At 66.0% G+C, this 25012-nt stretch overlaps 2 protein-coding genes across 2 annotated transcripts in view; both read left to right on the top strand.

The window, feature by feature from the left end:
* The window catches only part of LOC106494493 (complement C4-like), a 28377-nt gene extending 8406 nt beyond the window's left edge, over positions 1 to 19971 (top strand). Inside the window, exons 8-34 of the mRNA XM_067313658.1 lie at positions 530 to 656; positions 1427 to 1498; positions 2459 to 2650; positions 3515 to 3626; positions 4124 to 4194; positions 4614 to 4753; positions 6006 to 6206; positions 6693 to 6744; positions 6825 to 6914; positions 7990 to 8193; positions 8982 to 9057; positions 9963 to 10119; positions 11021 to 11134; positions 12102 to 12252; positions 12892 to 13058; positions 13702 to 13878; positions 14114 to 14173; positions 14569 to 14662; positions 14746 to 14971; positions 15794 to 15884; positions 15974 to 16048; positions 16529 to 16631; positions 16845 to 16934; positions 17639 to 17731; positions 18247 to 18330; positions 18985 to 19114; positions 19734 to 19971. Of these exons, the coding sequence (XP_067169759.1) occupies positions 530 to 656; positions 1427 to 1498; positions 2459 to 2650; positions 3515 to 3626; positions 4124 to 4194; positions 4614 to 4753; positions 6006 to 6206; positions 6693 to 6744; positions 6825 to 6914; positions 7990 to 8193; positions 8982 to 9057; positions 9963 to 10119; positions 11021 to 11134; positions 12102 to 12252; positions 12892 to 13058; positions 13702 to 13878; positions 14114 to 14173; positions 14569 to 14662; positions 14746 to 14971; positions 15794 to 15884; positions 15974 to 16048; positions 16529 to 16631; positions 16845 to 16934; positions 17639 to 17731; positions 18247 to 18330; positions 18985 to 19114; positions 19734 to 19875 (3291 nt within the window). The 3' untranslated portion in view covers positions 19876 to 19971. The remainder of the gene's footprint in view (positions 1 to 529; positions 657 to 1426; positions 1499 to 2458; positions 2651 to 3514; positions 3627 to 4123; positions 4195 to 4613; positions 4754 to 6005; positions 6207 to 6692; positions 6745 to 6824; positions 6915 to 7989; positions 8194 to 8981; positions 9058 to 9962; positions 10120 to 11020; positions 11135 to 12101; positions 12253 to 12891; positions 13059 to 13701; positions 13879 to 14113; positions 14174 to 14568; positions 14663 to 14745; positions 14972 to 15793; positions 15885 to 15973; positions 16049 to 16528; positions 16632 to 16844; positions 16935 to 17638; positions 17732 to 18246; positions 18331 to 18984; positions 19115 to 19733) is intronic.
* Positions 19972 to 20561: 590 nt separating this feature from the next.
* LOC136994707 (histone H3-like centromeric protein A) lies at positions 20562 to 24894 on the top strand. The gene is made up of 5 exons (XM_067313659.1): positions 20562 to 20651; positions 20842 to 20929; positions 21604 to 21704; positions 23618 to 23695; positions 24621 to 24894. Exons 2-5 carry the CDS (start codon positions 20845 to 20847, stop codon positions 24750 to 24752), a joined length of 396 nt encoding a protein of 131 aa, XP_067169760.1. The 5' UTR covers positions 20562 to 20651; positions 20842 to 20844; the 3' UTR covers positions 24753 to 24894.
* The last annotated feature ends 118 nt before the right edge of the window (positions 24895 to 25012 follow it).

Genomic DNA, 25012 nt, shown 5'->3' with positions numbered 1-25012 from the left:
CCAACCCCCCCAAATCCCCCCCCAAACCTGGGGAAACACCCCCAAAACCTCCCAAATCCAGGAAAACACCCCCAAAACAGCCCCAACCCTCCCCAAATCCCACCAATCCCCCCCAAATCCAGGGAAACCCCCCCAACCTCCCAAATACCCCCAATCCCCCCAAACCCAGGAAAACACCCCCAAAACACCCCCAAATCCGGGAACCCCCCCAAAACACCCCAAAACCCCCTAAATCCCCCCAATTCTGGAAAACTCCCCCCAAACCCCCAAAGCACCCCAAAATCTAGGAAACTGGGCCCCCCCGATGCCTTTGGGGGGGACTTTGGGGACCCCACTGGGTGACTCCCCTCCAATTGACTCCCCCCCCAAACTGATCCCCCAAAACTGACCCCCTGGGGTGACCCCCCCCAATGACCCCCCCCAAACTGCCCCCCTGACTGACCCGCCCCCCAAATGACCCCTCCCGAGTGACCCCCCCCTTCCTTGGATGACCCCCCCAAATGACCCCCTCCCCCTGGTCCCCCCCCAGGTGATGGCAGCGCTGGGGGCCCTGGACCAGGGCTGCGGCCCCGGGGGGGCCCCCGACGCCTGGGGGGTGTTCAGGGCCGCCGGGCTGGCGCTGGCCGTGGGGGGCACCCAGGAGCCCCTGGGACCACGTGAGTGACATGGGGACATGGGGACGTGGGGACACGGAGGGACATGGGGGCATGGAGGGACATGGACATGGGGGGACATGGGGGACATGGAGGGATGTGGAGAGACATGAAGGGAAATGGGGGGACATGAGGGACATGGACATGGAGGACATGGGACATGAGGAACATGGGGGACATGAGGGACATGAGGGACATGGAGGGACATGGGGGGACATGGAGGGGCATGGACATGGGGGACATGAAGGGACGTGGAGGGACATGGAGGGAAATGAAGGGACATGGGGGACATGAGGGACATGGACATAGAGAACATGGGGGACATGGAGGACATGAGGGACATGGAGGACATGGGGGGATGTGGAGAGACATGAAGGGAAATGGAGGGACATGGAGGACATGGGACATGAGGAACATGGGGGACATGAGGGACATGAAGGACATGGAGGGACATGGGGGGACATGGAGGGACATGGACATGGGGGACATGGAGGGATGTGGAGGGACATGGAGGGAAATGGGAGACATGAGGGACATGGACATAGAGGACATGGGACATGAGGGACATGGGGGACATGGAGGACATGGGGGGATGTGAGGGGACATGGAGGGACATGGGTGGGACATGGGGTACACAAGGGCACATGGGGCTGGGCCTGGGTGCCCCAACTCCCCTGCGTCATGTTGGTGGGACCAGGGGACATGTGGGGACAGCGCAGGGCTAGGGGCTGGTGTCCAGGGGTCCCTGTGTCCCCACGTCCCCGTGTCCCCAGCGCCCCCATGTCCCTCCGACCCCGCACGGCGGCGGCGCTCACTGGAGCTGCAGAAGCTCTTGGAGGAGGAGGGTGAGTGTCACCGTGTCAACACATCCCCATGTCACCACATTCCCATGTCACTGTGCCACTGCACCCCCAACCACTGTGCCCCCATGTCACCGTGTCCCTGTGCCACCACATCCCCGTGTCACCGCACCCCCATGTCACCACATCCCCATGTCACTGCACCCCAAGCCACTGCATCCCCATGTCACTATGTCCCCATGCCACCACATCCCCATGTCACCACACCCCCAAGCCACCATGTCCCTGTGCCACTGTGTCCCCATGTCACTGCATCCCTGTGCCACTGCATCGCTGTGCCACCATGTCATGGTGCCATTATGTCACCCTGTCACCCTGCTTCTGCACCCCCATGTCACCGCCTGCCCATGCCACCCCATCCCCAGGCCACCGTGTCACTGCAACCCTGTGTCCCTGTGTGTCCCCACATGTCCCCCCGACGCACAGTGACAGTGACATTGCCATGTCACGGCAGTGGGGTGGCGACATGTCCCCACATGTCCTTGCGGTGACAGCCCCATGCTGTGTCCCCATGCTGTGTCACCACAGTGGCAGTGCCATTGCCATGTCCCCGTGTGTCTCCATGCCATGTCCCTGCGGTGACAGGCCCCCTGCCGTGTCCCCGTGTGTCCCTGCCTGTCCTAGTGTGTCCCTGTGCTGTGTCTCCACGTGTCCCTGCATGTCCCCATCGTGTGTCCCTGTGTGTCCCTGTGCCATGTCCCTGAATGTCCCCATGTGTCCCTGCATGTCCCCATACTGTGTCCCCATGTGTCCCCATGCCATGTCCCTGTGTGTCCTCATGTGTCCCTGTGCCATGTCCCCATGTGTCCCTGCATGTCCCCATACCGCATCCCCATGCAACCCTGTGTGTCCCGCTGCTGTGTCCCTGCATGTCCCCGCGTGTCCCCATGCCGTGTCCTTTCCCATGTGACCCCCCCCCCCCCCCCGCTCGCGGTGTCCCCGCAGAGGCCGGGCCGGGCGGGGGCCGCTGCTGCCGCGACGGGGCGGCAGCGCTGCCGCTGCGACGCTCGTGCGCGGCGCGGGCGCTGCGGGTGCCGCGGGCCGGCGGCTGCCGCGCCGCCTTCGAGCGCTGCTGCGCCCTCGCCCGCCGCTGGCGGCGCCGTCACCGCCCGCGCGGCGCCGCGGGGCTGGGCCGCGGTGAGCCCGGGGGGCGGGGCCGGGGGCGGGGCCGGGACCCCCGGGGGGCGGGGCCGCGGTGAGGCCGGGGGCGGGGCGGGACCCCCGGGAGCGGGGTGGGGGGCGGGGCCGGGACCTCCCGGGGGCGGGGCCGCGGTGAGCCCAGGGGGCGGAGTGGGGGAGCCCCGGGGGGACGGGGATGGAACCCCCGGGGGGGGCCCCGAGGGGGGCGGAACGGGGGGGTTCTCTGGGGGGGGCAGGCACTGGGGTTCTCGGGGGGGGGAGATCCTGACGCCTGGGTCCCTTTGGGGGGGGGAAGCACCTAGGTCCATGGGGGGGGAGCACCTGGGTCCCTTGGGGGGGGGCACCCGGACACCTGGGTCCATGGGGGGGGTGCATCTGGGTCCCTTGTGGGGGGGGCACCCGGACTCCTGGGTCCATGGGGGGGTGCATCTGGGTCCCTTGTGGGGGGGCACCCGGACGCCTGGGTCCATGGGGGGGTGCATCTGGGTCCCTTGGGGGGGATGTCCGGACGCCTGGGTCCCTTGGGGGGGGGTGAACACTGGGGTCCCCGGGGAGGAGGGGGTGCACCCGGGTCCATGAGGGGGGGTGTCTGGACACCTGGGTCCCTTGGGGGGGGGCACCTGGATGCCTGAGGGGGAGGGATGCCAGGGGCCCCTGGGTCCATGGGGAGCACCAGGACACTTGGGTCCATGGATGGGAATGTCCGGACACCTGAGTCCCTTGGGGGCATCAGGACACCTGGGTCCCTCGGGGGGGGGGGAGGACCCAGTTGCTGGGGTACCTGGGCGGGGGGGGGGTTCCCGGCCACCGGGGTGCCGGTGACATGGCACCTGGCTGCCGGGGCCCCCGTGGCAGTGGCAGTGCTGGAGGCGGCGCTGGACGAGGAGCTGCTGCTGGAGGACGAGCTGCCCACGCGGAGCTTCTTCCCCGAGAGCTGGCTCTGGCGCAGCCTTAGTGTCAACGGCTCGACGCGGTGCGGCCCCCCCCCCGTGGCCCCCGGTCACTTCCTGTCCCTCCATGGCCACCGTGTTCCCCATGTCCTCCATGACCCTCCGTGTCCCCCCTTGTGCCTCATGTCCTTCCATGTTCTCCATGTGCCCCATCTCCTCTGATGTCCATGCATGTCTTCCCATGACCCTCCATGACCCTCCATGTCCTCCACATCTCTCCATGTCCCCCCATGTCCTCCATATCTGCCATGTCCTCCCATGTCTTCCATGACCCTCTATGTCTCTCCATGTCCTTCCATGTCCCTCCATGTCCCATGTCCTCCATGGTCCCCATGTCCCTCCATGTCCTTCCCTGTCCCCATACCCCTCCATGTCCCTCATGTTCCTCCATATCCTTCCATGTCCTTCCATGTCCCCCATGTCCCTCCATGTCCCCCTATGTCCCCCTCATGTCCCTCCATATCCCCCCATTCCCGCCATGTCCAACATGTCCCCCCACGTCCCCTGTCTCCATTCCCAGGATCTCGGTGCTGCTCCCCGACTCCATCACTACCTGGGAAATCCAGGCCATCGCCATCATCCCCGGCCATGGTGAGTGTCCCCACGTGTCCCTGTGGTGTCCCCACGTGTCCTCTTGTCCCCCCATGCGGTGTGTCGACATGCCCCCCCCCCACTCTCTGGTGTCCCCATGTCCCCATGGTGTCCCCATCACCCTGTGTCCCTTTGGTGTTCCCATGGTGCCCATGTGTCTCCGTGATGTTCCTGCAGTGTTGCCATGTCCCCCATATGTCCCCATGTCCCTGTGGTGGCCCATGTCCCTCCAGTGTCCCCACATCCCCGGAGTGCCCCATAGCCCCAGGGCAGCCCATGTTGGTGGTCTCCTCAGCAGTGGTCCCACGTCTCCCCAACGTCCCCATGTCCGTGAAGACACTGTCCCCATGTGTCCCGTGTCCCACGTGTGTCGATGCATGTTGCTGCGTGTTGATGCGTGTCCCCATGTGTCCCCGCAGGTGTGTGCATGTCAGCCCCACTGCGCCTGCCGGTGACGCAGGAGCTGCACGTGGGGCTGCGGCTGCCCTACAGCACCCGCCCCCGTGAGCAGCTCCAGCCCCGGGCCCTGCTGCACAGCAGCCTGCCCCACAGCGTCAACGTGAGCCCCCCACCCAGCCCCTATAGACACCCCATAGACCCCCATAGATCCCCTCTAGACACCCCATAGATCCCCCTTAGACACCCCATAGATCCCCCCCCTTAGACACCCCACCGAGCCCCTATAGATGCCCCCAGATCCCCCATAAGTCCCCTATGGATGCCCCACCAAGGCCCTATAGATGTCCCATAGACACTCCATAGACACCCCATGGATCTCCTATAGATGTCCCATAGAGTCCCTATGGACACCCCATGGATGCCCTATAGACACCTTATAGATCCCCTATAAACACCCCATAGATCCCCTATAGACACCCAGCAACACCCCACAGATGCCCTAGAGACCCCCCTGCCCCACAGCTGCCCCACAGACACCAATGGCCACCCCACAGCTGCCCCATAGCCCCCATAGACACCACATAAGCCCCCATAGCTGCCCCATAGCCACCCCATAGCTGCCCCAAAGCCCCCATAGACATCCATAGCCCCCATATATATCCCATAGACCCCACAGCCCCATAGCTTCCCCATAGCCCCCATAGACATCCCATAGTCCCCATAGGTACCCATAGACCACATAGCCCCATAGCCCACATAGGCCCCATAGACATCCATAGCCCCCATAGACACCCCATAGACACCCACAGCTGCCCCATTGCCCCCATGGATACTCCATAGAACCCATAGACATCCCATAGCCCCCTAGCTGCCCCAAAGACCCCATAGACACCCCATAGACACCCTATAGCTGCCCCAAAGTCCTCCCCCCCCTTCATGGTACCAGTCCCAGTGGTGGTGGTGGGGATGGTGGCAGTGGCAGGGATGGGGACAGGGATGGGGATAGAGACGATGGTGATGGTGGGGATGGGGACAGCAGTGGGGATGGGGACAGGGTGGTAGGGACAGTGATGGTGACAAGAACAGGGATGATGGCAGGAACAAGGACAGCGGTGGGGATGGTGACAGTGGTGGGGATGGGGATGGTGACTGTGGTGGGAACCCTGGTGGTGGTGGGGATGAGGATGGTGGCAGTGGTGGGGATGGCGATGGGGACAGTGGGGACAGTGGCCGTGGTGGTGACGAGGATGGTGGCAGTGGATGGGATGGTGGTGGTGGCAGGGATGGCGATGGGGATGGTGGGGATGGCAACGTGGCGGTGACAGTGGTGGGGATGAGGATGGTGATGGTGGTAGGGATGGGAATGGTGGGGATGGCCACATGGCGGTGACATGGCGGTGACATGGCGGCAGGTGACGGTGGGGCTGTCAGTGGCGGCAGGGGTGTGTGCGTCGCTGGCTGGGGGCCCGCAGCACCTCGAGGTGCCCCCTGGGGCGGTGGTGGCCGTGCCCTTCACCCTGGTGGCCCTGGGCCCCGGTGACATCCCCATCACCGTCACCGCTCGCGGGCCCTGGGGGCTTGGGGACCGCATCACCCGCGTCCTCCACGTTGAGGTGAGCCCGGACGCCTGGGCCCTCAGACGCCTGGGTCCCCACAGATCCCCTCTTGGGCCCCCTGGACACCTGGGTCCCCTGGACACCTGGGTCCCTTTGGGTTCCCTCCTGGGTGCCCCAGACGCCTGGGTCCCCATGGGTCTCCTTCAGGGCCCCGGACACTTGGGTCCCTGCGGGTCCCCTCCTGGGTACCCCAGACGCCTGGGTCCCCCCAGCTCCCTTCCTGGATCCCCTGGTCACCTGGGTCCCCACGGGTCCTCTCCTGTGCCCCCGGACACCTGGGTCCCCACAGGCCCCCCCCCCTTGGTCCCTTCTGGGTCTCCCAGACGCCTGAGTCCTTTTGGGACCTGCCATGGGTTTCCCAGCCACCTGTGTTATCATTAGTCCCCCGGACGCCTGGGTGCCCCCGGGTCCTCCTGGATCCCCCGGACGCTTGGGTCCCCCGGACGCCTGGGTCCCTGCTCCCATTGCTCCCGGTCCCCACAGGTCGAGGGCGAGCTGCACCTGGAGGAGACCAGCTATGTCCTGGACACTGACGGTGGGTCTAGGGGGGGACCCAGGCATCTGGAGGGGACCCAGGCATCCAGGGTCCCCTGCCATGACAGTCCGTCCCTGCAGGCCGGAGCGGCCGGAGCCTGGAGATCCCCGGGAACATCCCGGCCGATGTCGTCCCCGACGGGGACTTCTCCATGAGTGTCCGTGTGTCCGGTGCGCGGGAACAGGGACATGGGGGCACGGTGGGGACACAGGGGCATGGTGGGGACATGGAGACATGGGCTTCAGGGACTTGGGGACGGGGAGATGGTGGGGACACGGGGATGGGGACATGGGGATTGGGGGAACATGGGTGCTGGGGACGCAGGGACAGGGAGATGGTGGGGACACAGGAATGGGGGGATGGGGACATATTGGGGACACAGGGATGGGGACAGGGTAGGGACACGGGTACAGTTGTTGGGGACAGGGAGATGGGGACATTGTGGTGAGACAGGACATAGGGACAAGGTGGGGTTGGGGTTGGGGGAGAGGGATGGGGACACAGGCATGGGGACATAGTGAGACACAAGGGTGGGTGTTGGGGACATGGGACAGGGACCTGGTGGGGACATGGAGATGGGGTGGGGGACATGGGGCAGGGACATGGTGATGGGATGGCAGGGACACAGGGATGGTGGTCAGGGCAATGGGGACATGGCCCTGATCTGGCCTCTGTCCCTGTGTGTCCCCGTGTGTGTCCCCATGTGCATCCCCATGTGTGTCCCCATATCTCCTGCATGCACCCATTCATGTGGCCCTCTGTGGCCTGTGTCCCCCCATGCATGTCCCCATGGCCTGCATCCCCCGTATATGTCCCCCTGTGCCCCACACCTGTCCCCATGCACGTCCCTGTGGCCTGTGTCCCCATGTGTGTCCCTGTGCGTGTCCCCATGCATGTCCCCATGGCCTGTGTCCCTGTTCATGTCCCCACGTGTGTCCCCCCGTGCCCCACGTATGTCCCCATGCATCTCCCTGCGGCCCATGTCTGCATGCATGTCCCCATGCGTGTCCCCATGCGTGTCCTCATGGCCTGCATCCCTGTGCATGTCTCCATGTGTCCCCATGTCCCCATGTATGCCCCCGTGCATGTCCCCATGTGCCCCATGCATGTCCCTGTGCATGTCCCCATGTGTGCCCCCACGTTCCCGTGCTTGTTCCCATGCGTGTCTCCATGCATGTCCCCATGCATGTCCCCGCGCACGTCACGCACATGTCCCTGCACACATGGCTGTGCGCACGGGCGCAGGCCAGGTGTCGGGGGCGACGCTGGAGGCGGCGCTGGGCGCCGGGGCGGCCGGGGCGCTGCTGCGGGTGCCGCGGGGCTGCGGCGAGCAGACCATGATGGTGCTGGCGCCGGCCGCCGCCGCCCTGCGCTACCTGGACGAGAGCGAGGGCTGGGCCCGGCTGCCCCCGGGGCGCCGCGAGCGGGGCCTGCGCGCCCTGCAGCAGGGTGAGCACCCGCGCGGGCCCGCGGGTGCCAGGGGCGTGCGGTGCTCTGCAGGGGCGTGCGGGCAGGGGTGCAAGACTGGGCAAGCGTGGGCAGGGGCGTGCAATGCTCTGCATGGGTGTGCAATGCTCTGCAGGGGGGTGCAAGGCTGCGCAAGCGTGGGCAGGGGTGTGCAATGCTCTGCATGGGTGTGCAAGGGGGATGCAATGCTCTGTATGGCTGTGCAATGCTCTGCAGGGGGGTGCAAGACTGCACACGCGTGGGCAGGGGCGTGCAATGCTCTGCATGGGTGTGCAAGGGGGATGCAATGCTCTGTATGGCTGTGCAATGCTCTGCAGGGGGGTGCAATGCTCTGCAGGGGGTGCAAGGCTGCACAAGCATGGGCAGGGGCGTGCAATGCTCTGCATGGTGTGCAATGCTCTGCAGGGGGATGCAAGGCTGCGCAAGCCTGGGCAGGGGTGTGCAATGCTCTGCATGGGTGTGCAAGGGGGATGCAATGCTCTGTATGGCTGTGCAATGCTCTGCATGGTGTGCAATGCTCTGCAGGGGGGTGCAAGACTGGGCAAGCGTGGGCAGGGGCGTGCAATGCTCTGCATGGGTGTGCAAGGGGCGTGCAATGCTCTGCATGGGTGTGCAACGCTCTGCAGGGGGGTGCAAGACTGCGCAAGCATGGGCAGGGGTGTGCAATGCTCCACAGGGGGGTAAAGTGCCCTGCAGGGGTGTGCTGAGGTGTCCCCTGACCCCATGTCCCCTATGTCCCTGTGTCCCCCCATCCGTGTGTCCCTGTGCAGGCTACGAGCGCATCCAGAGCTTCCGCAAGGATGACGGCTCCTATGGGACCTGGCTGCACCGGCCCAGCAGCACCTGGTGAGGGGACATGGGGGGACATGGAGGGACATGGAGGGACATGGGGGAACATGGAGGGACATGGGGGACATGAACATGGAGGACATGGGGGGACATGGGACATAGGGACATGGGGGACATGGAGGGACATGGGGGAACATGGAGGGACATGGGGGACATGGAGGACATGGGGGGACATGGGACACAGGGACATGGGGGACATGGAGGGAGATGGGGGAACTTGGAGGGACACAGGGACATGGGGACATGGATGGTTGTGGAGGGACATGGAGGACATGGGGGACATGAACATGGAGGACATGGGGGGACATGGGACATAGGGACATGGGGGACATGGAGGGACACGGGGGAACATGGAGGGACATGGGGGACATGGACATGGAGGACATGGGGGGACATGGGACACAGGGACATGGGGGACATGGATGGACATGGAGGGACACGGGGACATGGGAACATGGAGGGATGTGGAGGGACATGGAGGACATGGGGGACATGAAGGGAGATGGGGGACATGGACATGGAGGGACATGGGGGGACATGGAGGACATGGGGGACATGAACATAGAGGACATGGGGCCGCCCATGGTGTCCCTGACCCTGATGAGATGCCCATGTCCGTGTCCATGTCCGTGATGTCTCCGTGCTCGTGTTGGCCTCGGTGACCTGTTGGTGCTGTGTCCATGTTGCTGACGTGTCGTATCCATGACGTGTCCGTGTGGGTGGCATCTTGCTGCCATGTGGGTGGCGTGTCCCTCTCGGTGGCCTGTGGGTGCATGTGGCTGCCATGTGGCTGCCCATGGGTGCGTGCTGGTGCTGTGTGGGTGCCACATGGGTGCATGTGGTGCATGTTGGTTCATGTTGGTGCCGTGTGGGTGTGCGCGGGTGCCACGGGGGCGCTGCAGGCTGTCGGCGCTGGTGCTGCGGGTGCTGGCAGGGCTGCGGCGCTGGCAGCGGGTGGACGAGGCCGGGCTGCGGGCCACCACCCGGTGGCTGCTGCGGCAGCAGGGGCCCCCCGGCGCCTTCCGCGACCCCCAGCCCGTCATCCACCGCCGCATGCAGGTGGGTCCCCCCCCATCCCACGCGGGCCCTGCCCCTTGCCCACCATCCCCGTGCAAAACCCTTGTGCAACATCCCCGTGCAACCCCCCCCCCCCGCGCAATGTCCCTGTGCAAAATCCCTGGGTAACACCCCTGTGTGACTCCCCCCGTGCAAAGCCCCCCTGCAACATCCCTGTGCAAAACTCGGGTGCAAAACCCTTGTGCAACATCCCCCAGCGCAAAACCCCCGTGCAACATCCATGTGCAAAACCCCTGTGCAAGACCCCCGTGCAACATCCCCATGCAACCCCCCCCCATGCAACATCCCCGTACAAAACCCACATGCAACATCCCCGTGAAACTCCCCCGTGCAATGTCCCTGTGCAAAATCCCTGTGGAACACCCCCCGTGCAACCCCCCCCCCATGCAAAACCCCCATGCAACATCCCTGTGCAAAGTCCTTCTGCAACATCCCCACGCGGCACCCCCCCGTGCGAGACCCTTGTGCAACATCTCCATCACAACCCCCCCATGCAACATCCCCGTGCGAGGCCCTGGCGCAATAGCCCCGTGCGAAGCCCCCCCGGAAAATCACCGTGCAACCCCCCCCCCCGTGCAACACCCCTGTGCAAGGTGCTTGTGCAATATCCCCGTGCAACCCCTCCCATGCAACATCCCCATGCAAAACCCCCTGCAAGACCCTTGTGCAACATCCCCATGCAAAGCCCCCGTGCAACATCCCCGTGTGAGGCCACACCGAGATCCCCTGTGTGCACAAGCTGTGCAGAAGCCCACGCACGGTCCCCACGTGTGATCCACGTGCGCGGCACGGGTGACCCGTGCACCAGCCATGCCCGAAGCGTGTGTGAGGCAGGTGGGTCCCTGCACGCGTGAGGCGTGTCCTGAGCATGCGTGTGCCGCAGGGCGGCGCGGCGGGTGCGGAGGCGGCCGTGTCGCTCACGGCCTTCGTGGCCGTGGCCCTGCACCAGGCCCGCGACGTGCACGGCCCCGAACATGCTGAGCAGCGGCAGCTCCTGGTGCGTGTTGCTACGGGTGCCTCCGTGTCACCCTGTGTCACCCTGTCTCCCCTTGTGCAGCCCTGCCTGCACATGCATGTTCCCGTGTCTGCCCATGCTCCATCTCCCATGTCCCATGTCCCATGTCTGTCCCATGTCCCATATCCTATGTCCCATGTCCATGTCCCATGTTCCACGACCCATCTCCCGTGACCCATGTTCCATGTCCGTGTTCCTTGTCCATGTCCCACATCCATGTCCCATGTCCCATATCCTATGACCCATGTCCATGTTCCATGCCCATGTCCAGGTCCTGTGTCCAGGTCCCACGTTCCATGACCCATCTCCCATGTCCAGGTCCCTTGTTCATGTCCCATATTCTATGTCCCACATCCATGTCCCATGTCCAAGTCTATGTCCCATGTCCTGTGTCCCATGTCCATGTCCCATAGTGTGTCCCATAGAGTCCACGTCTCATGTCCATGCCCTGTGTCCCATGTCTGTGTCCCATGTCCATGTCCCATGTCCATATCCTGTGTCCCATATCCCATAACCCATGTCCCATGTCCATGTCCTATGTCCATGTCTATGTCCCATGTCCATTTCCCATCTCCCATGCCCATGTCCCATGTCCATCTCCCATGTCCTGCGTCCACGTCCCATGACCCATGACCCAGATCCCATGTCCGAGTCTGCCCCATGTCCATGTCCCATGTCCATATCTCATGTCCATGTCCTGTGTTCCATCTCCCATGTCCACATCCCATATCTCATGTCCATGTGCCATGTCCATGTCCTGTGTCCATAGCCCATGTCCCATGTCCTGTGTCCCCCATCCCATGTCCATGTCCCGTGTCCATGTCCCATATCCCACATCCCATATCCTATGTCCATGTCCCATGTCCCGTGTCCCCCATTCCATGTCTATGTCCAATATCCACGTCTGTGCCCATGTGTGCCCATGCCCATGCCCATGTCCGTGGGGCAGGACGCAGCGCTGGCACGGGCCGCAGGCTTCCTGCGGGGCCGTGTGGAAACAGCGGGGCCCTTCGCAGCTGCCATCGGCGCCTACGCCCTGGCCCTGAGCGACGCCCCGGGGCCCCCCGGGCCCCTGCTGCAACTTGCGCGGAGTGCCCACAGTGAGCCGGACACCTGGGTCCCTGTGTGGGGGGAGATGGGACATGGGGACGCCCAGACGCCTGGGTCCCATCACATCCAGGCGCCTGGGTCCCATCACGCTCCAATACTTGGGTCCCAACACACCCAGGCGCCTGGGTCCCCAGGGAGGGGGCACCCGGACGTCTGGGTCCCTGCCATGGTGGTGGGGGATGCCTGGGTCCCTGGGGGGGTGGCGGGTGCCCCAGATGCCCAGGTCCCCCATGGGTTGGTGACTTCCTGGACATCTGGGTCCCTGGAGGTCAGTGGGTGCCCTGGATGCCTGGGTCCTGGGGTGGTGGGGCGCACCCAGACGCCTGGGTCCCTGGGGCTTGGGGGTGCCCCGGACACCTGGGTCTTCCATGGGTCGGTTGCTTCCTGGACACCTGGGTCCCTGGGGCAGTGGGGGACACCTGGACGCCTGGGTCCCTTGTGGGTTGGCAGCTTCCCAGACAGCTGGGTCCCAGGAGGGTTGGTGGGTGCCCCAAACACCTGGGTCCCTGGAGGGTCGGTGGCTTCCCGGACACCTGGGTCCCTGGGGTGGTGGGGCGCACCCGGATGCCTGGGCCCACGGGGGACGCGCAAGGCTCCATGACCCCACCCCGGACGCCTGGATCCCACAGATGGCTCGGCGCAGTTCTGGCCAGCCGGGGGGGCGGCCGAGACGGTGGAGGCCACGGGCTACGGGCTGCTGGCGCTGCTGAGGCTCAACGACGTGGCCGGGGCCCTGCGGGCGGCCCGGTGGCTCCGTGAGCAGAGCAACTATGGAGGTGGCTTCCACTCCACCCAGGTGCCCAGATGCCTGGGTCCCTCAGACACCTGGGACCCCGGGGTGGGAATGCCCAGGACACCTGGGTCCCTCAGATGCCTGGGACCCCTGGGTGGTGGGCGACCCGGACACCTGGGTTCCTCAGACATCTGGGTCCCTCAGATGTCTGGGACCCCAGGGTGGTGGGTGACCTGGACGCCTGGGTCCCTTGGATGCCTGGGACCTTCAGACACCTGGGACCCCGGGGTGGGGGGGGTGACCTGGACTCCTGGGCCCCTCGGATATCTGGGACCCCATGGTGGTGGCTGACCCAGATGCCTGGGTGCCTCAGACACCTGGGTCCCTTGGATGCCTGGGACCTTCCGACATCTGGGACCCCAGGGTGGGGGGGTGACCTGGGCTCCTGGGTCCATCACACACCTGGGTCCCTCGGATGCCTGGATCCCTAGGGTGGAGGTGCCAGGACATCTGAGTCCCTGGAGTGGGGGGTGCCCCAGACACCTAAGTCCCTAGGGTGACAGGGTGCCCCGATGCCTGAGTCCTTCAAACACAAGGGTCACCAGGATGGTGGGGTGCCCCGGACACCTGGGTCCCCTGGGTCAGACAACTGGGTCCCTGGGGGTGGTGGGGTGCCATGGCCCGCCCAGACGCCTGGGTTCCTCAGGACACGGTGGTGGCACTGGAGGCACTGAGCGAGCTGTGGCTGAACTCGTTGCACCCGGAGGAGCTCGGCCTTGACGTCACCTTCGCGTGGCCACCGGGCCTCGGGGGACATGGCGCAGCTGGGGGGACACGGGTGACACTGCAGAAGGGGCTGGAGCATGTCGAGAAGAAGCTGGAGGTGGGACGGGAACAAGGGGACATGGGGGACATGGGGGACATGGGAGGACATGAGAGACATGAGGGGACATGGAGACATGGAGGGACATGGGGGACATGGGAGGACATGGAGGAACATGAGAGGACACAGAGGGACATGGAGGACACAGGCGAACATGGAGGAACATGGGGGACATCGGGGGGTCTGTGGGTCCCTTGGTCCCTGTTGTCCTCCCCATGTCCCACCATGTCCCCAGGTGCCCCTGGGCAGCCCCGTGACGGTGCAGGTGGAAGGCGAAGGCCAGGGGACCCTCACCGTGAGTGACCGCCTGGACACCTGGGTCCCTCAAGGGTGGGGTGAGCCCCGTTGTCTGGGACCCCCCTTCCAGGTGCTGGGGTCCCTTCCTGGACACCTGGGTCCCCCGGACATCTGGGTCCCTCCCAGACTCCTGTTTCCCACCCTGCCACCTGGGTCCCCCCAGATGCCTGGGTCCCTCCCCGAATGCCTGGGTCCCTCCCGGACACCTGGGTCCCCCTGGACACCTGGGTCCTTCCCAGACACCTGGGTCCCTCCCTGGACATCTGGGTCCCTCCCTGGACACCTGGGTCCCTCCCAGACACCTGGATCCCTCCTGGACACCTGGGTCCCTCCCGGACACCTGGGTCCTCCTTGGACTCCTGGGTCCCCTCTCCCGGACGCCTGGGCCCGCAGGTGCTGCGGCGGTACCGGGTGATGTCTCCCGCCAACGGGACCTGCCGGGAGCTGGGCCTTGAGGTCACCCTCAGCGGCCCAATCGACTACGAGGGTGAGGCCCCGCCCCTGCCCCGCCCATCACTTCTGGGCCCTGCCCCCTCCCCCACTTAAAGGGTCCCTCCCTGCCCCCCACAGAGGAGGAGGACTATGAGGACTACGAGGAGGCAGAGCTGGCAGAGGAGGTGGAGCCGGCAGAAGGGGTGGAGCTGGAAAAGGAGGCGGGGCTGGATGAGGGGGCGGAGCCGTCAGAGGGCACCACCCCTCTGTCCCTGGCGCCCTGGGTCGAGGCCCGGCGGCGGCGCCGGGCCCTGGAGTCCCCCGAGCTGCGGAGCCGCCAGGTGGCCTTCCACGTCTGCATTTGGTGAGGGGCGGGACTTCCTGTCCCACCTGGGTTGGGACTTCCTGCCCCCCCACTTCCCCTGGGGCAGGACTTCCTGCTGTGCCCATAAATTGGGGCAGGACTTCCCATGTCTGTGAGGGCGGGGTGTCCCATTGCCCCGAGGGATGTGGGCAGGACTTCCTACTCTACCTGGTTCTGTGGGTGGGACTTCCTGTTTCACCCACAGATCAGGGCGGGCCTTCCCATTTCACCCCATTTTGGGGGGGGAACTTCCTGTTTGGCCCCTGATTGGGGGCGGGGCTTCCAGTATTCCCACATTTTGGGAGTGGGACTTCCTGTATCACTCCAGAACAGGGTCAGGACTTCCTGCTTTCAGGGATATTGTGGGTGGGGCTTCCTGTTTTCCTGGGTTTTGTGGGTGGGACTTCCTGTTTATCCCCAAAGAGGGCGGGGCTTCCTGATTTCCTGTGTTTTGTGGGCAGGACTTCCTGTTTAGGCCCATCACAGGGGCGGGACTTACTGTTTTCTATGGGTTTATGGGTGGGACTTGCTGTTTAGCCCCATTGTGGGGGTGGGACTTCCTGTTTGCCTGGGTTTGGTGGGCAGGACTTCCTGTTTATCCCCATAAAAGGGGGCGGAGCTTCCCATTTCCCCCAGTTTTGTGGGTGGGACTTCCTATTTAGCCCCATAATGGAGGTGGGATTTCCTGTTTCCTCTGGTTTTGCGGGTGGGACTTCCCATTTCCTCCCGGAAGGGGGGTGGGCGGGACTTCCCACTCACCGCGCTTGTGGGGGGCGGGACTTCCCACTCGCCCCAGCTGACAGGACCCCCTGGTGTGGGCAGGCGGCAGCCGGGGACGCTGCTTTCAGGCATGGCGGTGGTCGACATCTCCCTGCTCAGTGGCTTCCGGCCCCACCGCGAGGACCTGGACAAGGTGGGGGGGCGCCGTGGGCCTTGGAAGGGGGGGGGGACGTGGTGGGGGGCACATGGGCAACCTGGACCCACATGTCCTGCCCCATGCAGCTGCAGGACGTGGTGGACCGGTACATCAGCCACTACGAGCTGGACAGGAGCCGGCTGGTGCTCTACTTTGACGAGGTGGGGTGACATGGGGGGTGGCGACGTGTGGGGTGACATGGGGTGGGGGTGATATGGGAACAATATGCCATGGGGCAATTTGGGCGGAAAGATGGGGGTAATATGGCAGGGAATGTGGGTGGGGCAATGGGGGGCAGGATGGGTTGAGGGGGAAAAGACTGGGACAGACACTCATTTGGTGGCCCCAGAACCCAATGTCCCCCCACGTCCTCCATGACCCCCATGTCCTTCCATGTTCCCCACATCCCCCCATGTCCCTCCATGTCCCTCCATGTCCCCCCATGTCCCCCCAAGTCCCTCCATGTTCCTCCATGTCCCTCATATCCTCCCATGACCCCCATGTCCCCCATGTCCCTCCATGTCCCTCCATGTCCCTCATATCCTCCATGACCTCCCATGACCCCCCATGACCCCCATGTCCCCACATCCCCCCATGTCCCCCATGTCCTCCATGTCCAACATGTCCCTCCATGTCCCCAGGTGCCCCCCCAGCGGGACTGTGTGACCTTTGGGGCAACACAGGAGGTGGCCGTGGGGCTGCTGCAGCCGGCGGCCGCCACCATCTTCGACTACTATGAGCCAGGTGGGCGGGGCCTCACCGGTGGGCAGGGCCTAACGGGAGGCAGCATCCAACAGGGGGTGGGGCCTAATCAGGGTGTGGTCTAAAAGTGGGTGGGGCCTATTCCAGGGGTGGGGTGTAGCAGGGGCTGTGGGGTGGGGCCTATGGCTCTCAGGGGTGTGGCTCGGTGAGGCCACACCCCCTTGACCCCACCCCCCGTGGCTCCTCCCCCCCCAGAGCACCGCTGCACCGTCTTCTACAGCGCCCCCCAGAGGAGCAGCTTCCTGGCGACGCTCTGCTCCCCCGGCGTCTGCGAGTGCGCCGAAGGTGGGGCCCTGGCGTCCGGGGGGGCCCCACAGCCCCCCACAGAGCCCGGCAGCCCCCTCTGCCCCCCACTGGGGACCCAGGCGTCCAGGTTCCCCTGCCCCGCTCCACATCCCGGGGGACCCAGGCATTCGGGAGGAGTCGGGCCCCGCTGTCCGCAGATGGACCCAGGTGTCCGAGGGACCCAGGCGTCCAGGTGCCCCCTTCCCCAGGACCCAGGTGCCCGGGAAGGACCCAGGTGTCTGGGGAGAGACCCAGGTGTCCAAGAAGGACCCCATCATAGGGGGGTCCCAGGTGTCCGGGGAGGAACCCAGGCATCCGAGAGGGACCCTGGCACAGGAGGGACTCAGGAGTCCGGGAGGGACCACAGCATCCAAGAGGGACCCTGGCACAGGAGGGACCCAGGAGTCTGGGAGGGACCACAGCATCCAAGAGGGACCCTGGCACAGGAGGGACCCAGGAGTCCGGGAGGGACCCCGGCGTCTGAGAGGCCCAGGTGTCCGGGCACCTTCTCCGTGGGGAACCCCAGCATCCAAGGGGCCCAGGTGTCCGAGGGACCCAGGCATCCAGGGAGGGACCCCAGTGTGGGAGGGACCCAGGTGGCCGGGGAGGGACCCAGGCATCCAGAGGGACCCCGGTGTCCGAGGGACTCAGGCGCCTGGGGAAGGGCCCAGGCGTCCGAGGGACCCAGGCGTCCGGGCCCCCAGGTGCCTGCCCCCGAGCCCGGCGGACGTTGGCCGAGGAGCTGACGGCGGCCGAGCGCCACGACTTCGCCTGCTACAGCCCACGCGTCGACTACGGTACCCCCGCCCTGCCCCATGGCTGCCCCATGGCCACCCCATGGCTGCCCCACGGTGGCCCCTGCCTCACGGTCGCCCCCTGGTGTCCCCCTGCCCCATGGCTGCCCCATGGCTGCCCCATGGTGCCCCCTGCCTCACGGCATCCTGTGTCCCACAGCTGTCCCATGGTATTCCCCTGCCCCACAGCCACCCGATGGCTGCCCCACAGCATCCCCTGTCCCATGGCGTCCCCTGCCCCAAGGCTGCCCCACGGTGTCCTCTCCGTCCCACAGCATTCCCTGTCCCATGGCACCTTCTGCCCCATGGTGTCCTCGGACCCACAGTATTCCCTGCCCCACGGTTGCCCCACAGCTGCCCCATGGCACAGCCCTGCCCCACTGTGCCCCACAGCATCCCCCTGCCCCACGGTGCCCCCCTGCCCCTCAGCGGGGCCCTGCCCCACAGCTCCCCCAAGCTCCCCCCGGTGCCCCCCCAGCTGCCCCACAGCCCTGTGACCCTTGACCCCTGCCCCCCAGCACTGGTGGTGACAGTTCGGGGCGAGAAGCAGTTCGGGGCCTTCGCGGGAGCCGAGACCGAAATTGAGGAGATTCTGCAAAGCGGTGAGGGGGCGGTGGTGGAACGGGGCAAAAACGGGTGGAACAGGGAGAAACCAGGCGGGAATGGTCAAAACTGGGCAGAAAGGGCGAAACCGGGCAGAACAGGGCAAAACCAGGTGGAAAAGGGCAAAACTGGGCGAGAACGAGGCAAAACCGGGTGGAATGGGGCAAATCCAGGCAGGAACAGGGCAAAACTGGGCAAGAATGGGGCAAAAATGGGTGGAAGGGGGCAAAAACGGGCAGGAACGGGGCAAAAACAGGCAAAAACAGGCAGAATGGGTTGAAACCAGGCGGGAACGGGCAAAACCAGGCAGAACAGGGCAAAACCGGGTGGAACAGGGCAAAACTGGGCACAACGGGGCAAAACTGGGCAAGAACGGGGCAAAAACGGGTGGAACGGGGCAAAACTGGGTGGAATGGGGCGAAACCGGGCAGGAACGGGGCGAAACCGGGCGGAATGGGGCAAAATCAGGCAAAACTGGGCAGGAACGGGGCCAAATGGGCTGAAACGGGCAATGGAGCATGGGGGCAATGGGAGGCAATGGGGTGCAATGGCGGGCAATGGGGGCAAGGGGGAGAGTTTTGGGGTGAATGTGGGCAGTTTGGGGGCAGCTGGGGCCTCACGCCGCCCCGACTGCCCTGACCACCGTGGGGCAGGCCCATGGGAGGCAGCCGTGGGGCAGCGGCGCTGGTTCTTCGTGCGAGCGGGCTGCGGGCTGCGCCTGCGCTCCCAACACCGCTACCTGCTCATGGGCCGTGGCGGCCCCACACGCGACCCCCAGGGCCGGTGAGCACCCGGGGGGCCCAGGCGTCCAGGGGGAACCAGGAATCTGGGGGGCCCAGGTGTCTGGCGAGACCCAGGCATCCAGGGGGGACCCAGGAGTCTGGGGGGCCCAGGTGTCCAGGGGGCCCAGATGTCCGGGGGGACCCAGGCATCCAGGCAGGGCAGGGCCCTCACAGCCCCAGCCAGGGCTGTGGAGGGACCCAGGCATCCGGGAGAGGGGGTCTCTCCATGTCCCCCCACGTCCCCCCATGTCCCTCCACATCTCCTATGTCCCCCATGTCCTCCACGTCCCATGTCACTCCACATCTCCCATGTCCCTCCATGACCCCCATGTCCCTCCATGACCCCCATGTCCCCCAGGTCCCCCCAGGTCCCTCCATGACCCTCCATGTCCATGTCCCTCCATGTCCCATGTCCCTCCATGTCCATGTTCCCCATGCCCCTCATGTCCCTCCATGTCCCCCCATGTCCCCCATGTCCCTTCATGTTCCTCCATGTCCCTCCATGACCCCCATGTCCCCATGTCCCTATCCAACCCCATGTCCCCATATCCCTCCATGTCTTCCATGTCCCTCTGTGTCCCTCATGTCCCTCCATGTCCCATGTCCCTGCATGTCCTCAGGCCACAGGCCATGCTGGGCCCCAACTCGTGGGTCGAGGAGGTCCCGTCTCCCTCCCGCTGTGGGGCCACCCGCCTGCGGGGCCTCTGCGCCGAGCTGCAGTCCTTCCTCCGCGACTTTGCCCAGCACGGCTGCCAGGTCTGAGCCCCGCTGGGACCCACTGGGACCTGCCGGGACCCTGCTGGGACCAACTGGGATCAACCAGGACCGTGCTGGGGCCAACTGGAGTCGACTGGAACTGTACTTGGGTCAATGGGGATCAACTGGGACCAAGTGGGAACAGCTGGGATCAATGGGGAAGGTGCTGGGGCCAACCAGGCTCAAGTGGGACCAACTGGAAGCAACTGGGGTCAAGTGGGACCAACTGGGAGCAACTGGCACCAGGCTGGGACCAACCAGGACTATGCTGGATTCAACTGGGATCAACCAGGCCCACGCTGGGGTCGACTGGGATCAACTGGGACCAGCCTGGACCGTGCTGCAGCCAACTGGGATCAGCTGGAACTATACTGGGGTCGACTGGGACCAACCGGGCCTGCGCCCCCCCGACCCCCCCCCCCCAAAAGTCAATAAAAGCCGAGATCGGCACGGCCCGGACGCCTGGGTCCCCCGGACGCCTGGGTTCCCCGGACGCCTGGGTCCCGCCGCGCTGCCCCCGCCACGGCGGAAGGGGCGGGGGCGGGGGCGGGGCGGGAGGCGCGTCATTATGCAAATGAGCCCGCTGCCGCGCCGGCACCATGGAGACGCGGCCTCCTGGGCGGTGCCCCGCCTCCCTCCCTCCCTCCCTCCCTCGCGCGGGCGGCCGGAAGTGACGCGAAAGGCCGCGGCGCGGCGGGAAGTTTGAATCGCGCGCGCCGGGGAGTCCGCGCGCGGCCGGCCGTGACGTCAGCGCAGAGCGGTGCGCGCGGCGGTGACGTCAGGTGCGGGGGGCTGCGGACGTCACGGTGCGGTTCGGGGTGGGGGGGGGCGGCCGAGGCGCCCCGCGGTGATGACGCCAGAAAGCGGCCGCGGCGCTTTGGAGGGGGGGTGGTGACGTCATGGCTACGGGGCGGGGGGGGGGGCGCGTGGCCGGACGCCGGGGTCCCCCGTGACCCGTGACCCCCCCCCCAGGTCATGCCCCGCCGGAAGTCGCCGCCCGCCCGCCGACCCCGCCGACCCCCCGCTCCTCCGCCGCCGCCGCCGCCCCCCCCTCGCGTCAGTGAGTGCCGTCCCCGGGACCCCCCGGATCCTAGAGACCCCCCCCCCCCGCCCTTGGGACCCCCGGACCCCCCTCGGGACCTTAGAGACCCCCCCCGGGACCCCCCCCTTCCGAACCCCCCCCGGGTCCTAGATCCCCCCCCCGGGATCCCCCCCCCCCTTCCGAACCCCCCCGGGTCCTAGAGACCCCCCCCCCCCCAAGAACACCCCCCCTCCGGGTCCTGCCCGACCTCAGGCTCCCCCAGGTCCTAGAGCCCGCCGGGCCCGGTTCCCCCCCCCCCCGCCCTCCCCCGGGTCCTAGAGCCCGCCGGACCCGGTTTTCCCCTCCCCCCGCCCTCCCCCGGGTCCTAGAGCCCGCCGGACCCGGTTTTCCCCTCCCCCCGCCCTCCCCCGGGTCCTAGAGCCCGCCGGACCCGGTTTCCCCCCCCCCCCCCGCCCTCCCCCGGGTCCTAGAGCCCGCCGGGCCCGGTTCCCCCCCCGCCTTCCGCCAGGCCCGGTTCCTCCGCCGAGTCCTAGAGACCGCCGGGCCCGGCTCCCCCCCCCGCCTTCCCCCGGGTCCTACAGACTCCGGCGCCCCTCTGCGTTTCCCCCCACGTCCCCGCGTGTCCCCCCGTGACCCCCCCCCACGGCCCCCGCGTGTCCTGACGCTGTGGCCGCACCGGTGCCCGGCTGCAGGGCGCCGGCGGTACCGGCCGGGGCAGCGGGCGCTGCAGGAGATCCGCAAGTACCAGAAGAGCACGGCGCTGCTCATCCGCCGCATGCCCTTCTCCCGCGTGGTGAGCCCCGAGCGCCCCCAAATCCCCCCGGAATCACCCTACCCACCCCCCAAAACCCCTGACCTGCCCCAGGTACCCCCAACCGCCCCCCCGGGACCCCCCAAACTGCCCCCAGCTGCCCTTCTCCCACCTGGGGAACCCAAAATGTCCCGAGATCACCTCAAAATCCCCCCCAAACCCCCCTGAAACCACCCGAAAGACCCCCCGAACCCCCCCAAAACCCCTGACCCCTCCCAGGAACCCCCAAATCCCCCCCAGGACCCCCCCTGTCTGCCAGCTGCCCTTCTCCCACCTGGGAAGCCCCAAATGTTCTTGAAATCACCCCCAAATCACCCTCTGAACCCTACCAACGTGCTCCTAAACCCCACCAAAGTCTCTGACCCCCCCCCCAGGCACCCAAACCCCCCCTTGACACCCAAATCCCCCCCCCGGGACCCCCCAAACCACCCCCTCGTACACCGGCTGCCCTTCTCCTGCGTGGTGAGCCCCAAACACCCCAAAATCACCCCCAAACACCCTGAAACCCCCCCCCAAACCCCTGACCCCCCTGGACGTGCAGACAGTCCCTCAACCTCCCCTGGGCACCCCAAAACCCTCCCTGGGACCCCCCCAAACTCCCCCCCACCCCTGGCTGCCCTTCTCCTGTGTGGTGACCCCAAAATGTCCTGAAATTACCCCAAAATTGCCCCCATACCCCCTGAAACCCCCCCAAAACCCTTCACCCCCCCCAGGCACCCCAAAACCCTCCCTGGGACCCCCCAAACTGCCTCCCTCCCCTGACTGCCCTTCTCCCACGTGGGGACCCCAAAACACCTCCAAATCACCCCAAAACGCCCCCAAATCACTGCAAAATCGCCCCAACTCCCCCCCCAAACGCCTTGAGCTCCCCAGACCCCCCTGTCCTCCCCCCCCCCCCGTGTCCTTGTCCCCAGGGACACGGTGCCTCCAGGGACGCAGTGTTCCCCCCCCCCCCCCCGTGACGCGTGGCCTCTCGTGTGCTTGTCCTTGGGGTGATGTGGTGGCCTTGTCCCCCCCCCCGTGGCCTTGTCCCCCCCCCCATGATGCGGTGCCTCCCCGTGTCCTCGTCCCCGGCGAGATGCTGGTTGCATCCCCCCCCTTCCATGACATGGTGTCCCCCATGTCCCCCTGCGATGGGTCCCCTGGGTCCCATGTCACTAGTGATGGGTCCCCTGTGTCCTCCTTGTCCCCCTGTGTCCCCCATGTCCCGTGGTGACGGTCCACCATGTCCCTCCTGTGATGGGTCCCCTGTGTCCCCCATGTCCTATGTCCCCTGGTGACAGGTCCCCCATGTCCCAGGATGGGTCCCCTGTGTCCCCCATGTCCTATGTCACTAGTGACAGGTCCCCTGTGTCCCCCCATGTCCTCGGTGACCGGTCCCCTGTGTCCCATGTCACCAGTGATGGGTCCCCTGTGTCCCCCATGTCACTGATGACAGGTCCCCTGTGTCCCCCCATGACGTGGTCCCCTCCATGTCCCCCTGTGATGGGTCCCCTCACGTCCCCCCATGTCCCTGGCGATGGGTTCCCCGTGTCGTCTTCTGTCCCATGTCCCCAGTGACACGTCCCTTCATGTCCCCCATGTTCTCCATGACAGGTCCCATGTGTCCCCTGTGTCCCCACTGATGTCCCCTGTGTCCTTTCATGTCCCTGGTGATGGGTCCCCCATGACATGTCTGGGTCCCCGGTGACATGGCCCCCGTCCCACATGTCTCATGTCCCCAGTGGTGGGTCCCCAGTGATGTGTCCTGTGCCCCCCGCCCCTTGTCCCACGTCCCCAGTGATGGTCCCCTGTATCCCCCACCGTGTCGCTGGTGCCATGTGCCCCATGTCATGGGTGCTGTCCCTGGTGACATGTCCCCCGTGTCCCCGGTGGCATGTCCCCTGTGTCCCCAGGTGCGGGAGATCTGCCTGATGTTCACGCGGGGGGTGGACTATCGCTGGCAGGCCACCGCCCTGCTCGCCCTCCAGGAGGTGACACGGGGGGGACACGGGGGCATGGATGGGGGACATGAGGACACAGGGATGGGGGGACATGAGGATGGGGGGACACAGGGAGGAGGACATGGAGATGAGGAGACCCAGGGATGGGGGGACACAGGGACATGGATGGAGGTGACACGGGGATGGGGGTGACATGGGAATGGGGGACATGGGGACATGGATGGAGGATGTGGGGGACACAGGGACATGGATGGAGGTGACACGGGGATGGGGGTGACATGGGGATGGGGGACATGGGGTCATGGATGGAGGATGTGGGGGACAAGGGGACATGGATGGGGGTGACACGGGTGGGGGTGACATGAAGACATGGGGATGGGGGGACATGGGGATGGGGGACACAGGGTCATGGATGGAGGATGTGGGGGACAAGGGGACATGGATGGGGGATGTGGAGGATGAGGGGACATGGATGGGGGTGACGGGGGGGTGGGGGGACATGGGACACCCCACGGTGCTGGGGACAGAGGGGTGGACCTGGGTGCTGGGGAGCACCCTGGGGTGCTGGGGGGGGGCAGTGCAGGACCCCTGTTTCGGGGTGCCCCAGCCCTGGAGGGCTTTTGGGGTCCCTCAACTTTAGGGGGTGGGTTTGGGGATGCCCTATGGGGGGCTGGATTTTGGGGAGCAATTTTGGGGCCCCCCATCCCAGGGGTGGATTTGGGGGGGGTGCCCTTTTGGGGGGTGTGGATTTTGGGGGTGCCCTTTGAGGAGGTGGATTTGGAGGTGCCCTGCTGCGGGGTGGCTTTGGGGATGCCCTATGGGGGGCTGGATTTCGGGGACTAGTTTTGGGGTCCCCCACCCCAGGGGTGTATTTTGGGGGGGGTTCCCCATGGGGGGGGAGGATTTTGGGGCTGCCCCCCTACCCCAGAGCTGGAAGTGGGGGCCACCCCTGCAGGCGGCGGAGGCCTTCTTGGTGCGCCTGCTGGAGGACGCCTACCTGTGCTCCCTGCACGCCCGCCGCGTCACCCTCTTCCCCAAGGACCTGCAGCTGGCCCGGCGCCTCCGCGGCCTCGACGATGGCATCTGACCCCAAACCGCCAGATTTCACCCCAAAAACCTGCCTGGAAAACCCCCCCCGCCAGAGAGCACCCCCACCTCCCCACCAAAAGAACCTACACCCCAAAGATCCAGCAGTTCCCCCAGATTGTTGCAATAAAGGTGTTGTGCAATGGGCGTCTCTGAGTCTCTGGGACTTCGCGGGGGGTGTTTGACCCAAAACGGCCGGGATTTGCCCCAGAATAGGCCCTCGCGCTGAAAACATCCATCTCTGAAAAAGGCACAGCCCCA

Source organism: Apteryx mantelli, chromosome 32, assembly GCF_036417845.1.
Source record: "Apteryx mantelli isolate bAptMan1 chromosome 32, bAptMan1.hap1, whole genome shotgun sequence".
Classification (NCBI taxonomy): domain Eukaryota; kingdom Metazoa; phylum Chordata; class Aves; order Apterygiformes; family Apterygidae; genus Apteryx; species Apteryx mantelli.
Note: the sequence above shows the minus strand (reverse complement) of the source record. Positions and strands in the feature narration are given on the sequence as shown.